The sequence below is a fragment of the Hydractinia symbiolongicarpus genome, chromosome 6, assembly GCF_029227915.1.
Source record: "Hydractinia symbiolongicarpus strain clone_291-10 chromosome 6, HSymV2.1, whole genome shotgun sequence".
NCBI classification, from domain to species: domain Eukaryota; kingdom Metazoa; phylum Cnidaria; class Hydrozoa; order Anthoathecata; family Hydractiniidae; genus Hydractinia; species Hydractinia symbiolongicarpus.
In genome coordinates this window covers 12,271,461-12,286,643 of record NC_079880.1, presented here as the reverse complement: position 1 = coordinate 12,286,643, position 15,183 = coordinate 12,271,461, and the positions used below count along the sequence as shown (strand labels likewise).

At 33.3% G+C, this 15,183-nt stretch overlaps 1 protein-coding gene across 1 annotated transcript; it reads right to left on the bottom strand.

The window, feature by feature from the left end:
• Positions 1-2,629: 2,629 nt before the first annotated feature.
• Positions 2,630-10,271, bottom strand: LOC130647569 (calcium-dependent protein kinase 3-like). The gene is made up of 2 exons (XM_057453472.1): positions 9,736-10,271; positions 2,630-5,054 (listed from the first exon to the last, which is right to left on the bottom strand). The coding sequence occupies exon 2, from the start codon at positions 5,032-5,034 to the stop codon at positions 3,634-3,636; it is 1,401 nt and encodes a 466-aa protein (XP_057309455.1). The 5' UTR covers positions 5,035-5,054; positions 9,736-10,271; the 3' UTR covers positions 2,630-3,633.
• Between the last annotated feature and the right edge of the window lie 4,912 nt (positions 10,272-15,183).

Genomic DNA, 15,183 nt, shown 5'->3' with positions numbered 1-15,183 from the left:
AAAGATTTTGTTTTTATGACAATTCAGATGACTTTATATATCGAGTTTGTGTGGTAGCTATGGTAACCGACATGCCAAACGGGTATAGTTTATATAGTTTTCTCACGGGTTCCAACTTAAAGCACGTACAACATACCATACATGCCTTTAGGTATACACACACATCACAAGTCCAGTGACGCTCTCACAAGGCTTTGTTTAATTTATTTATTATCAATATTTATACAGGTTATTTACACTTTACACTAAACTAGCTAGATACTACAATAAAAGACTAACATTTTTTTCGAAACAGGTACTAGACTTTTAAAACATAGAAGCTAACCAGCTTAATTGTGCTAAGATTATACACTTTATATCCGTATTATTACACATGCGACAATAAAACTTTACCTGAAGAGATAAAATAACTAAAAACAATAATAGACCTGTCGGTATTTTAATGATGTCTATAAAGTGGATAACTTTATTTTTTGTATCTATCCATCTGAAGATGTTACTACGTAACGAAAAGTTCGTAAAGAATAAAATATTTTTATTGTTTACGTGTTTTGTGTTGCTATTTGCTTTTAACTGTTGCGAAATTACCACTTAAGCATCTGCAGCAAGCATTTTTGAGCATCGCATGTATATGTGAGCTTGTTTATCTGTACTCATCTTGGTGTTACTCACAATCAGTCACCATAAGATATTCGGTAAAAAAGTATGACAGGTTTAACAACAGGTTGTACACAGGACACATTAATACATAAATGCATGTGCACATGGTTTACCCGTACTAAGCTCAGTCCAGTGTTAACTATGGGCTGTTTCTGTTTAACTGACGTTGCGTTGCATCTATATGGATGGGTGACATTGCTTACTTTAACTAAGCTCTCAGCCTGAAGTAAAATTCATATTTGAACTTTCACCGCAAACATTCTCCAAAAAATGTTCGCCAACTGTTTCTGTTATGACGGGGTAGCAACGTGTTGTAAACTGTGTTTTTTTTTTCAGCTACAGTTAAATCGCTTCGCCTGAATGTGTGACACTGTTTGCAGTTCTTATAAGGCGTTCCACTGGTCATTCAAAGCCAGACCGCACAGTTACCTGTGGTTTAACCCCTGAAGTTAGTTTTACTGAGTCTTGTGACTTGTCTTGGTGTCTGTTGATATATCCAATAGCGCAGTATCCCTTTTGAGCGAAAAAAATATCAATTGCATGATGTTCGCGGTCCCTTTCTGCTGTTCACAAAGATAGGGTAGCAGGGGCGCTATGGAAAAGTGTATTTGTTTTTAGCCTACCAGTAGACCAGACGCGCTTCACATCTTTCATCGATTTTTTTAAAATGGTTTTTAGATTATCTAAAAATAGTAGCTAACCATGCGCAATAACGACTTAGATGTTAACAATGTTATAGTCCACAGTCTTCTCTTTTTTATCAAAGTTGAACGACAAAGACGAAGTGCATAGTTATAAGTAGGCTAGAGTGTGTTGTGATATTCGAAAGTCATTTTTTCATGATGATTAAAATAATACTTCTTGCTGCATTTCCAACCTCGTTTCTAGAGCTTCTTCTTTTTTCCTACACGTCTTTATTATAAGAAGCGTAAGCATTTGGTTGAACCTGGAGTTTCTTAAAATTCCGATAACTTGAGCCTGGAATGTTTCTTAATTTTCTTTATTTAAGCCTGAAAAGTTCTGAAAGGTTTCTTTAAATAATCTTTTATTTACAATGGTTTCGACTATGATTAGTAAACGACATATGCTATGTTTGCACAGTATCATTTTATTCGTTTTTTATTTCTGACATTATATTAGTTTGTTATAAATAGATGCATGTTTAAGCATCCACCTTATAAAAAACACTTTTTACTCTGTTTTCATTTCTTTTTCTATATATGTTTTCTTTTTCTATATATGTATAAGTTTCTTAATGTTGGAGATGTTTTCAGCCTGCTCAAGTTTCTTAAAATTTTGACTAAAGGTTTCTTATGGACTGGTTTCTTATAAAAAAACGTGTACTGGTGGCGGTTCAGGATCCGTCCTAATGGAAACACCTAACAAGACAGTTTGGGGGGGGGGAGGCGAGTATGGCCGCGTTTCTTCATACTTCTTATAGCCAGCCGTCATTTTCAAAATTTACTTTTGGCTTAGCCAAGAAGACTGATTTGATCCATTTACGTACGTTCATGTGCATCCTTAATGTAAAACGGTCTGCGTACGTATGACGATATGATTTCTCTCGCAGCACAGATGTTAAAGACACATGTCTTCTTGTTTTTTATACAATTCAACCGAAAGGTATATCTAAAATTTTTCGCTTGCGCACCAAAACGAGCCTGTTACCCGCTCCGCAACACATTCTATAAGAAATATGACGTGAAATCAATCGAAAACACAAAGTAGCTATTGTTTGACCTTGCTTATAATTAAGGTAAAGAAAATTCTAACAACGTACGAAATTAAGGTCGATTTTGGAAAAAAAAACAACTGCAAAGTCATATTGAAAACACAGTTCTATCCTCAAGGTTTAGATGTTGCCAGGATATTCAAGAAAACTTATCAAAATAATTCTTTATTGAAAAAATATATCCTGGTGATTTAATATTAGTTGCCAATGATGTAAAAAAGTAGAAAAAACAAATTATTAAATTTTTCTAAATTCTTCACAAAAATTAATTACATTGCAAGCCGTGGTATAAATCTAATTCTAATTACCGTGTTAAAAAAAATGCATCGTTCTTTCCTGTAATAATGGGGAAAAGTTATAAAACTAAATATAATTACCGTACTTAAAGAAAATGCATCGCCCTTTCCTGCAATAGTGGGGAAAAAAAAGAAATATAAGAAATCCCCTTTCAGAAAGAAATTAATTAATAAATTTAATTCTTATTAAATGACGTTAAAAACTCGTCAATCTTTTCTGTTATAATAGAAAAAATAAAATGAACGTGTTCTTTCTTTTTGAATCATTTTCACAAACACAAATCATAATCAATCGTTATAAACCTAAATCTAATTAAAATACTTTCAAAAAATCATAACCCTTTCACAAGGCAACATTTAAAAAATCAAACAAAAACATTTTAAATTCTACACGAAAATTAATTACATTGGCATCAGTTGTTCATAAACCAAACTAACGAAGTCTCTCTTAAAATTCTTTCCAAATATTAATTACGTACTTCTAACGAACTCTCTTGCAATAAGACAAAACACAAAAAACAAATTATTTAAAAACAACATATTTTCTGTTTACCCTTTCTTGCAACAAAAGTGGACGTCTTACTGTTTAAAACACAAAATCGATATTGCCTTGCTTTTCAGGTGCTACGGTGCAAGAACCTTCATTTCTCATAACAGATTCCACTCTTTCAAACAAACGATCTACGCTCAATCCGCGCGTGATGTTTTCTGAAATTGCCTTCGAGAAAATTGCTGGAACTGTATTCGCACCATCACACAATTTACTTTTAATGCTAGCTGACATACCAGCATCTGCAGTATCTTTACCCTTTTCACAGCTGTATAAAATGCATACATTGGGAGGTAAGTTGATTTTGTCCAATTCTTGTCGGTCGATGGAAGATATTTTCCTGCATGCATCTATTGTGAAAATAATCTGGTTATTATCTCCAATTGTAGTAATGATCATGCGAATAATTTGATTGACTGCAAAAATTCTGACTCTTTGAATATTATAAAAGTATCATCGTTTTCTTCACAATGAAACCCATGACCTGAAATGTGAAGAAAGATACATATTGTTTGATTTTGATTTCCTGCTGCGATGTCCTCTATCATGGCCTTTAAATCGTTTACAGAGGCGTCATCTTTCGTCCGTGACGCGTCAAATCCGCATCTTTCAAGAGCATTACGCATGAGCGTTACATCGGCGACTGGGGAGGATAATGCTCCTTCTGCCACAGATTCCCTAAATACTACATTTAAAGTAGCTTCATCGAACTTTCTTTCTTTAACATTCTTTTCAGTTTCTAGAAAATGTTTCTTTTGCTCAGTTTCAGTAGTGAAGTATAGTAATATAGCGTAGCGCTTATATGAAACTGCTGATGTAGATTCCTTCATTAAAGTGGTGCAATAAGGATTTGCTTTGGTATGTTCTTGAAAAAATGAGATTATTTCCTTCAATGTCACGGCTTCGCCATTCTTCACAAGTGATGCAACATGGCGTAACAAGAACTGCTTTAATTGGTTTTCTATTTTCTTATTTATAGGCTTTTCGTAGCGAAAATCTAAGTCTGTGATCCTTTTCTTTCTTTCTATGTTCTTCAAACTTCGGTCAACATCAAAGTGAAATGGATGTTCTCCATCAGTAAATATATAAAACATGATAACCAAAACGCTGTACACATCATGTTTAAATTTAACAAGAACATTGCCTTGTTCGCCGATAAGATCAGGTGCTTGATAATCTAATGTCCCTGCATTAGTCGTTCTGTATGTTGCATCAGGATTTATTTGACGGCTAATTCCAAAGTCTGCAACCTTTAGGACGCCATTTGTGAAAAGGATATTTGAGGGCTTGATGTCTCTGTGCACAATTTCTTTAGTATGAAGATATTCCATTGCTCTTAACAAGGTAATCGCCATTTCCACTTTTTCCATTTCCTCAATTCCTGATTTTATGTAATCTTTCAGCGTTTTGTCACAAAGTTCTGTCACCAAATAGCAGGAGCTTTTGTTTTCTTCAGTAAAAATCTTTGTAATATACAAAACGTTTGGAAATGTAAAAGGCCAACAGAACTTCTTCATTACCTTGATGGCTTTATTATCCTTGGGACATTTTTTAACAGCAACCCAACCTACGCTATTTTGATACCCTATGTATATTTTTGTAAGTTGAATTGGACTTGATGTTTTGTCGTCCTCGATATCAGTACATCTTGGCCATATAAGAAATTCATCTTTCTTAATTATTGTTACTGCGCCCATTTCTTTTATGTTTGCATTTTCTCCTCTCTTAATGTACTTTATAAACTCTTTAGCAAGCGTTTTATTTTGATCAGAGAGCTTTGAAATTTTCGAAGACATTTCTTTAACTTGTTGATCTCCTTAATAACAAAAAAAACTGTATAGGAATACAAAGATTTTCTGCATCTCTTTACTTTTTTTATTTCCATGAAATTTATAAAAGGATGAGATATCCTGACCCCAGTTTAAAAAATACAGCAACGAGAAATGTAGAGTGCTTTTTTCTAGCCCATTTTAGGCTAAAAAAACCCTAGGTTTGGTCCTACTTATAAACTTTTCTCGTCTTCATTGCGCTAAAACGAAAATGCAACAGTTTTAATAGTTTGCGTTTTAAATCAAAATTTGGTGTTTAAAAATTAACCTTTTTATGTAACTACCATTTTTCGGCACAATTTTCATTTTAATGTTTTTGTTAAAACAAAGTTGCTGATGTCGTGACACTATATGTCGCAAACGCCACTATATGTCGCAAATAACGCCACTATATGTCGCAACACAAGATGTCGCAAGAAAATACAAAATTGACACTATATGTCGCAAAGCCATTTTTTTCAAAAAGCTTACTTCCCGTACGAATTTGATGTTGACAGGTATGTACAGGACATCATAAGGATTAAAATAAGGATTAAAAGTACGTGGCCTAAATTTGGTACTGAAACTTCTTCCAAATTAATTGTCATTTGAACCCCTGCTTTAAAGGTAAATTAAGATAAATACACAAAAATGGCACATAGATTGAAAGACGAAAGTTTTAGTTGTTTTATTTGCATTTGCGTTTACCCCTTTCGTGCCTGATTTTAAATTTTTGTGATTAATTTTAGTATCAAAGGCTTTATTAACCAAGGTTTACGAATGAAAAATAATAGAATCAAAATTACCAAAAAACCTGAGTTAACATCTTTATATACATGTTCTGTTAAACAAACAAACAGCTGACACTCTTGAATGGTATTACTTAAATAAAATTTTGATCACTGCGATTTTGTCTAGTGTGCTAATTTTTATTTTCGGCAATAAACCTTTTTACTGATAGCGCTATCTTCTTTAAATTTATGAATTCATAATGCAGTATGGGAAAATCAGGGTATCATAGGTAGTTTCGGCGAAGGTTTTTGACCGTAAACGTTTGTAAGGAAATTTCATTAATGATGCATATACAAAAAGAATTGAAAAAATATTCAATTGTAGCACTTGAAGAGTTATTTTAACTATAGGGGGTGGATTCACTTAATAAAAGTGCTTGCAGTTTTACAACCAAGCTAGTTGGGCTGCTTCTACCTAGATTAATCTAGGTTTATTTAAAAATAGTAAGAAACTCAGTAAAAAGGTCTTTTCTTTCATTTCTCAGTAATAACAAAAAAAGGAGGGCATAAAATAATTTCACCATATAGAAAAATAAAAGAATATTTACGAAAAATTGATGGATTAAAAAAAATGGAAATTAAAGTTTGGTTTGTTTAACGTAGACGTATTGTAAAAACCGTCGATCTACAGTTTTTTTATTATTTCTAAATGTATCATCGCAAAGTATTCAAAAGCTTTTTTGTGAAAAATATTTTCGGTTGGCTCTATCTACAATCCTGGTCAAAATTGTTGATAAAATTTCCAATGCAACATAAGCTTATAAGATAAACTAGCTACTATTCTATAAGTGAAAACCTGCACTGTTTTAGTATACACATACCACAATTTTGCTGGCTAGTTTATGTCAACAAAACAGAGAATCTCTACACATGGAACCACAGAAACAAAAATAATGATAATAAAGATAATAAATCCACATGTGTTGGGCCTTTTCTCAACCAATTTTGGCCAGGATTGTAGGTTTGTACCAACGAATCGAAGTATTTTGTTGTTGCAGTATTATTAAAAGGAACGTCAATGTATATGTAGTTAGATAGTTAACTAGAGAAGCCAATGCATTATGAACAAAGCTATTCAGTTTTACTGATAAGTTATGGCTTATTAAAAAATCCGCTGGCTTGGCAAAACATTATCCAATTAACTTTATTTTACAATAGTGTGCCTGCGTAACAAATATGGTAATATGTAATTAGAAGTGATATTATTGTAATGTACTTTATTTTTATTGGATAGTAGTAGCTTTTCGTAGTAGTAGCTTTTCAAAAACTCTATGTTTTATGAATAGGCCTTTTTCCATATCTATTTGGTTCGACAAAATATACATGCGAAAATTCAGAATAACATGAGAACGAAATTAGTTATGAGCAAATTTCAGGATACTGGTTGTTTACATGCAATTTTGAAGAATTTATCAACAAAATGTTGACTTTTACAGCTTTTAACTGGCAGTTTTACAAAATCGTAGTTAACACAGTTATAAAGAGGGTATTGGTAGTGGTGTGACAAAAAATATTGTAGATTTTAAATTCTAGTAAATTTAGAACTAAAATCTAATGTACGGTTTACTAACGCTTAGTGGCACTTCATATTACTCTGATCAGTTCAAAGAAATAAAATTATCATGCTGGGTATCATTCACAAATACAAACCGGAAAGTGATAGACTGGACATTACACTTCTAATAATCCCATTTAAAGCCTTGTAAAGGATTGTAGCTAGAGATTAGCCGCATGATCAATCAACAAAGCATTTTCAGCATTCGTTACGTACAATGATATTTAAAATTAATATTTTCAAACTATTGTCTGTTGTGATTTTGTCACTGTCACGCTCCCTATGTCACAACTCTGTCTCTCTTACCGACTGTCAATAATCGTATATTTGTATTAAGCATTGTGATGGTTAACCTTAATAATTACAATTTGTAAGTAATATGAATTGATAGTGCATATAGCTTATCATAAATCTCCATCTTGAAAATTAATCTTGCAGAATGTTCGAATTGTATTTATATTCCTTTTGTTTATTTATTAACTTTTTTTCTTCTTTTTTGTCAACCTTATATTTTGGAATTTTAATTTTTTTTAACAAATACAATCTACGATGGAGGCTGATATATGACAAAAATAAGCAAAAAAATTTCATGGAAAGTTTAACGCCCAACTTGCCCCACTAAGTCAAATTAGCACCTAATTATGAAAACACAAACGTGTAAAATGTGAGTTTTATATACTTTCAAAACTACCCTTACTTGAAAAAAAAACAGGGTAAGGAACTCATAAGATCAACTATTAATTTAAAAGCACTGTGAGTAAGCCTAATTAATGTTTTTTTTACAGATATTGTTTGAAAAAAGGTCACTCAATAACTGGAGACAAAGGATTTGTATATACCAGCAAAATCATTGATTTTAATAAACAGTTTGAAATTTACGTTTGTTTAAAACAAATGAGCCATCCAGCCATTAACTCATATCATCTTATTCAAAGCTAGCTAATATCTAGCTCAATTAACACCAAGAATATTAGAGCGACCCAATGTTTGGCAGATACATACTATTATCCCATATTATCACCAAATGTTAATAACAATCTGTACGACAAATAATTTTGCAAATATTACAGGTAAACAAACCATATCTGCACTACTTAGCTGAAAACTAAAAATTTGCTTATAACTAATCTCGTTTTCATGTTGTTTGGTAATTTTGTATGTATATTCCGCGGAACGAAAATGGATGTGGAAATAGGTCTATTGCGCGACTTAGAACATGAATCTTTAAAAAAACAAAATGAGTACAGTTGTAGTAAAGGAACAAAAAACACAAAATGGTGGCAATAAATTCTTTCCTTATGTCAGCACTTTCTCTTTGACATCATCAAAAGCTTAAAATTTGTCCATAATACCTTCTGCTTTCAATTATTTTACCTTACCTATAATGATTTTTTACATTCTGTTTGAAGTTTCTGATAGCCAAATAGAGGCTATCTAACATATCTCCTGTTCGAAATTGCGAAAATTTACCACATAATCCAAAAGGAATAGGACTGCTACGTGTCAAAACTTTTTATAATGATTTATAATATAATATAATAAAATGATTTATAATATTATAGTCTAATATGTTAAATTTTCTGACGTTACGGCGCAACGTCAATAACACTACTTTACCGTCAATATCCTATATCAAATTAATAAGGCCATTACAGTGTACTTAAAACTTTGAGGCCAAATAACTTGGAACGAGGTGGTGACGTCAATGATTTTTCACCGCGTGGGTAACTAGGGACCACCTAGGACCAATTTGGGTAATTTTCCGAAACCTGGGTCCCCGAATCCGTTTCGGAATGGACGGGTTGATGATGTCATGAAAAAACCTTTAAACCCTAATATCTCTGCAACCATTTATCAAATATACACGATCCTATACATTTTCTTGATCAGCGTTTCAAGATCTATGCGATGAAGGCAACATGTATTCAAATTCCTAAAAAATTTCTTTGGGTTTTGATGGGCCATTGCCGACGTCAGGAAAATTTTTAAACCCTTACATTTCATTAATCGCTCACGATTATATACATTTTCTTGATCAGCAGTGTAAGCTCTACACAATGGAGGAAACATGAAAACAAGTTTCTCTATTTATTTTTTGTGTATTTGCACTGCTGACATCAGCAAATAATCTAAAACAACCTATTTTTCCATTGTCGTTCTGCCTAAGTGGATTACTCCACAGGCCCTATCGACTAGTATTTTATTAATTATAAGGATTTTATAGAAATTTTGAGTAATACCTATATCTAAAACTCTTTGAGGTATGGCACTTAAAAAAATTTAGCTGCCAGGTTTTTGACAAATAGGGTGTTAAGTTAAACGTCATAAAAAAGTTAGTCTCACCTATTTTAATGCTCTTTAATTTTTCTTGTATTTTGTCTATTTCATCACTCAGCTCTTTAATTTCTTCCTTTCCGAATACTTTATTTTTTTCTCCATCGATTATTTCTGCGCTTGCACCAAGTTCTTTTAAATCCTCCTTTAGTTGTGAAAACTTTTTTTCAAAGATTTCATTTGTTATTTTCGGGTTCTTCTTTTAAATCATGGGCGAGATAGTCTCTTAATTCTTTTATGTTTTTCAATGGCTTGACGTGTTTATGATTTTTATGTATAGTTATGAAAATGGTGATAGCTAATGACAAATCTATGTTTTCCATATCCACTTCCTCATTTTTTTTACCAAGGACCGAAACTGCTTGACGATTCACACGTTTCTTGATTTGATTCAAACTGCCTTTAATTGCTTGATAGCATTGTGTACCATCCCTTGGGAAATCCTGATAAAATAAATCAAAAACATACTTTGTCCCAAATACCTTTAAAATATTCCACAACTTTAACCCTATTCGGTCCGGGGTTTTTCGAACATACTATGATATAACTTTTCATAGGATTGTTCAAATTGAATCAAACTTGGCACACTTATAGTACGTCATAAAAGGAACAAAATGGCGCCATTAAACTTTCGCTTGCGTCAGCACATTTCTGTGACGTCATCAGAAGCTTGAAAATTGTTAAAAATGCCACTATCTGCTTAAAATATAATTACTTTTGTTCTAGAGCGAATTTTTACATTCTGTTTGAAGTTTCTGAAAGCTAAGTAAAAGTTATTTAACATATCTTCCGGTTTTTACATGGATCGGATAAAAAATTGCCAAAAATTGTCCGAAAATCCGTTTTTTTCCGATTTTCGGGTGAAATCCGAAAAAATCGGGAAATCGGATTAGTCACGTGTTCAAATTATTCACAATAATTCTTCTTGATGAAACAAAGTTGTGTTGCAAGTTTCAAGTTCTAAGGATAATCCTAACAGGAGTTGTTATATTTTCCCTATTATAAGGACTTCATAGAGATTTTTAGGGGTAGTTTCGAGTAATGGCCAATATCAAAGCCTCTGAAAGGTATGGGACCTAAAAAATTAGCATGCAGGTGTCTAATAGATAAATGTTGAAACTCAGTAAGTATCATAGCCATATAACAAAGCAATCAGGAGGAGTTATTAAAAAAACCGTCAGGGGGGGGGGCGAAATCCGCCCCCCCCCCCGGACCGAATAGGGTTAAGTTGTTTTGAACATATATTTTATGTTCCTCCATAGTTGTAAACGTTGCTGCTAACCTTTTGTTAATAAGACACCATTACACGAGTAATACTGAATGAGCAAATGAAATAGAGAAGGGGGGGTGGTTGACAAGGGGTATTTCTTTTTTAATTTAAATAATCCCAGATATGATTAATATATAATAAGTATAGGGAGAAATGCGTTAAATCGAATAATGAATGTATGAAAAGTGACTAATAATCAAATTAAATCAAATCATTTCTTACCAAACTGTTTAACTGGACCCCCGGTTACAGGACAATTCAAAATTAAGGTTTCCAAGAATACATAAAGGTTAGTCCGGGGGTTGCATTGTAATAAAAGTTGTGTATTCTTATTACGCATAAAATTATTATTTATTCATATTGCATGCTACGCTGCTGTAAATGGATATTTATATCTTTATTGTAGACAGACTATGCATCAACCACGTGTCTTCATTCTAACGTTATAAGATTAAAAGCCTGACCCCCTGAACTTATGTAAAAGTAATTAGAGATTCGCATACCGATTTTATATTTGAGTTTTTCAGTTATTTATTTATTGTCACCATGGAACTTTTGAAATGTTGTGTGTTTGACTCAAACTATCTCTGTAAAGATTAAAAATAATTTCTTATGTTCTTTTCCTAGAAAAAACTAAAGTTATTATAATGAGTCATGGTTAGCTACAACAAAATGTAGAGATGTAAACAACACCAGTACACGAACTTTCTTTCCAAAATGCATAAAACCTTTTAAAACAGAAAAGTCGCGGTTTATACAGTGTTTACTATCTCTTTTCGGCCCTGTGAAGGAGTGCACATGGTGAGCATGCGTGGTAGGATAAGGGCAATATAAAAAAGGACCAAGAAATGTGTTCTTTCTGGATTTCACTCAAGAGTACTCTCGATAAATAGCACAAATTTTTCCTACAAATCTAATTATCCTACCCATCATATTTCTTCAAATTTGGAGAGAAAATAAATTGATTTTTGAGGCTGTATAACTGGCGCATAAAAAATTTCGTTAAAACCGCCAAATATTCTTTATGTCAAATGTCATTGCTGCTACAAGTACAATATTTAACCCTATTCGGTTCTAAACATTTTAACCCAAAAAAACGGTATACTTTAGAAGTTACAGGGTGAGCTGATTAAATTTTTTTCTTATCTTGGAACTTTATCTGCGATGGCTGAGTAGTTAAAGCGTTAGACTTAAAATCAAATGGGATATTTCCGCGTAGGTTCGAACCCTACTCGCAGCGAATCTTGCCACATTGTTTCCGACTGACTCAAGTGGCAATCAGAACATGCAGAGTTTTGAATATATGGTAAGGTTGATTGAGGCCGAGATAGTTCAGTTGGGAGAGCGTTAGATTAAAGATTTAAAGGTCCCCAGCTGGAGTTTAAACCCAACATTCTTCAACAGCTGGTTTGAATCTCAAAACTTACCGCGATATATTTTCTCGACTTCTTTAATTTTACAGCGTCGTGACTTTTTTTAAATGCTTTGGCTGGAAGGGCGTATATTCTGTAGATACACCGCCTTCATTGAAGTAGGCTTAACTCAGAGGGATTGGATAAGGTTAGGCCTCTACTGGCAACATGATCATGCTGGGAGTAACCGCCACACTTTTTGTTCATAATGAAAACAGTAACTGGGAATACAAAAGTGCATTTATGGAGATTATATATATACTACGAAAAAGTGTGAAATAAAAAAAAATAGTGAATGTGCATAAAACCTAAGATGTGTTTGTAGAAAAATGATGACGTCATACCAGAGTTGCTTATGTCAGCAAAAAAATATCTAAAATTTTCAGTTTAAAACTTATTTGGGGCGATCAAGTTTTCTTGTTGGTCATATAGTTTGTTCACAAAAATCTCAGAATAATTTGACTACCACCTTAAAGCCAGATCTACTATTACTGTAATGAAACCTTTGCACCCCTTCCCCAAGGTTTCTTAACTTGAAAAACGATCGTAGCATGTCATTATACCAATAATAATAAAAATAAGAAATTTGCTTGTATAGACGACATAAAGTTTAAGCGTGTAATGTCCAGGCAAGGCGGTTTAAACTGACGAATGTCATTCTTTTTATCGTTTTTTATTATTCCAATATCCTCTCCAGCTGTCTGCCAAATCGGTGGAACCGTAATACCCAGGCCCAGATGATGAATGAATGGCTGGATCAGTTAGATGGTAGTATCCTGCTTTCTCAACACCCTGTATATCGCAAATCAGAAGTTCGCCATTACTGTTATGGTAGGTGAAATGTGAAAAAGCTTCAATGACTTCAGTAGACAAGTTTGGATTCACATAGCCGTTGTTTGCAATCCATTTCTTGTAGTTTCCTTCAAGAAAATCCTCAATGGCAACATAATCACCAGTCTTGGCGATGTTGTAAGATTCTGTTTGAGATTCTTTGTTTCCCATTTTAAATCTTGTAAAGTGAAGTTCAAAGGCAAGTTTGTTCAAGCTATCTTACTGCCTCACTGCTTCCTACTTTCGCTTCTTAGCTTGATGGGAAAGGTAATAATTAAACTCACGCGCATGTGCAAATTTTCTTGTTGCTAAAGTAATTAATCCTTACGCCAAGTTGGTCAAGAATACTAGTAACTTTCAAAAACAACTGAGTATCTTGAAAAATGTGGAAGTGCAATGTGAAGTGCGATTACATTTCTTGATTACACCAGGTTTTTTTATATATATCTCGAAATGAGAGCCCCTCGCGCAACCTCGTTCCCAGCGCATGTTGTCTCTTTTTTATATTGGAAGGGCGAGATATGTTCGTATCACCGTGCTGGTGTTCAGAAAAGATACAAAATGCCCTAGGGACGAGGTTACCCCTCGCACTACAGAATATCTGAACAAAAATTTGACATCAAAGAATGTAATTTTTCGATGTTTATTACCCATTAACAATGAGAATGACCGATGTGATGCAATCATATATGCACCCAAATATAGACCTAAATTATGAACTAATGGCAATGGCTTCGTATACTTCAAGAATATCTCCCTTATTCTTGAGTAAGAAATGCCGAATTTTTAAACTCATGGGCATTAAAATATTTTTTATTGGCATACATATTTCTTTTAGAAATCTCGAATGCTTTGCTGATGCTTTCGACCTTGTCATTTTAACTTGCTTTTCATCCACGGAGTGAGATGCTATATGTTATCAGACAAATACTCTTTTACGAAATGCCGACTGGTTTCTTCTCTATCGGCTAAACGAATGATATTTCATAAGAAGTTCCGTGCCTTCTTTCTCGGGGTGCGTTAACTGTCTATTTTAAATTTGCGCATCGTTCCAATTGATACATTCCTCTACGGCGATATTTCGTTCGTGCTGAGCTTTATTGCCTATACTATGGAAATTTGTTTTTTCTTCGCTTAACAGGTTCTTCAACTGCAACGGCATTCTGTGTATACGGCGGAGTAGGATTCTGTGTATTACAGCTACATAGGTGACAATCGCCTTTATATATGATGAGCAGTACTAACAACCATCTGTTTTTAGTTCTTTAATTGCTATAATTATAGTTGTTATTATAATGACGTTTTCTATTACAAAACCGGGGGTTTGTGAACTGGTTCACAGACAGACAGTGGGTATTATAACATAGATATCTTATGGATTTTAACATTTCTCGTTTGAAAACATTAATGTAGATTGATGAAGGTGTCCATAGAAAAAAACGAACTGAAGTAACGCTCCAATTAAATGAAATGAAATCACTATCTTGCAGAATCATAGAACCTGTCGAAAATGCTGTTAAGGATATTGTCCAATACAGACGAAGGACGTCTGAATTGGACAATATCCTTTTATGTGACATGGCATGCAGGAATTGTAAAGCTCAAATTACTGTATTTTCTAGCATAAAAGCAACTTTGTTAAAAAAGGGTAAAAAACAAACAAACAAAACCACAAATTTGAAAAACGTTACTCATTTACACGAGAACAGAAAGTTTCGAGTTTATCGAACTTTGCAAACACGCTTAAAGCAACTAATATAACCAATAAACAGAATTAAATCAATCCTTAGATAGTTTGTCTTTTACTACAGCTCCAATATCTTATAACGTGGTCACGTTGACGAAGGAGCAAACTTCTTTGACGTTTGATTTTTTTTAGAGAAAAGAAAGGTCATGAATTAATCACTCTACCACAGCCAGCAGGACAACTTGTTAGTGCCAACT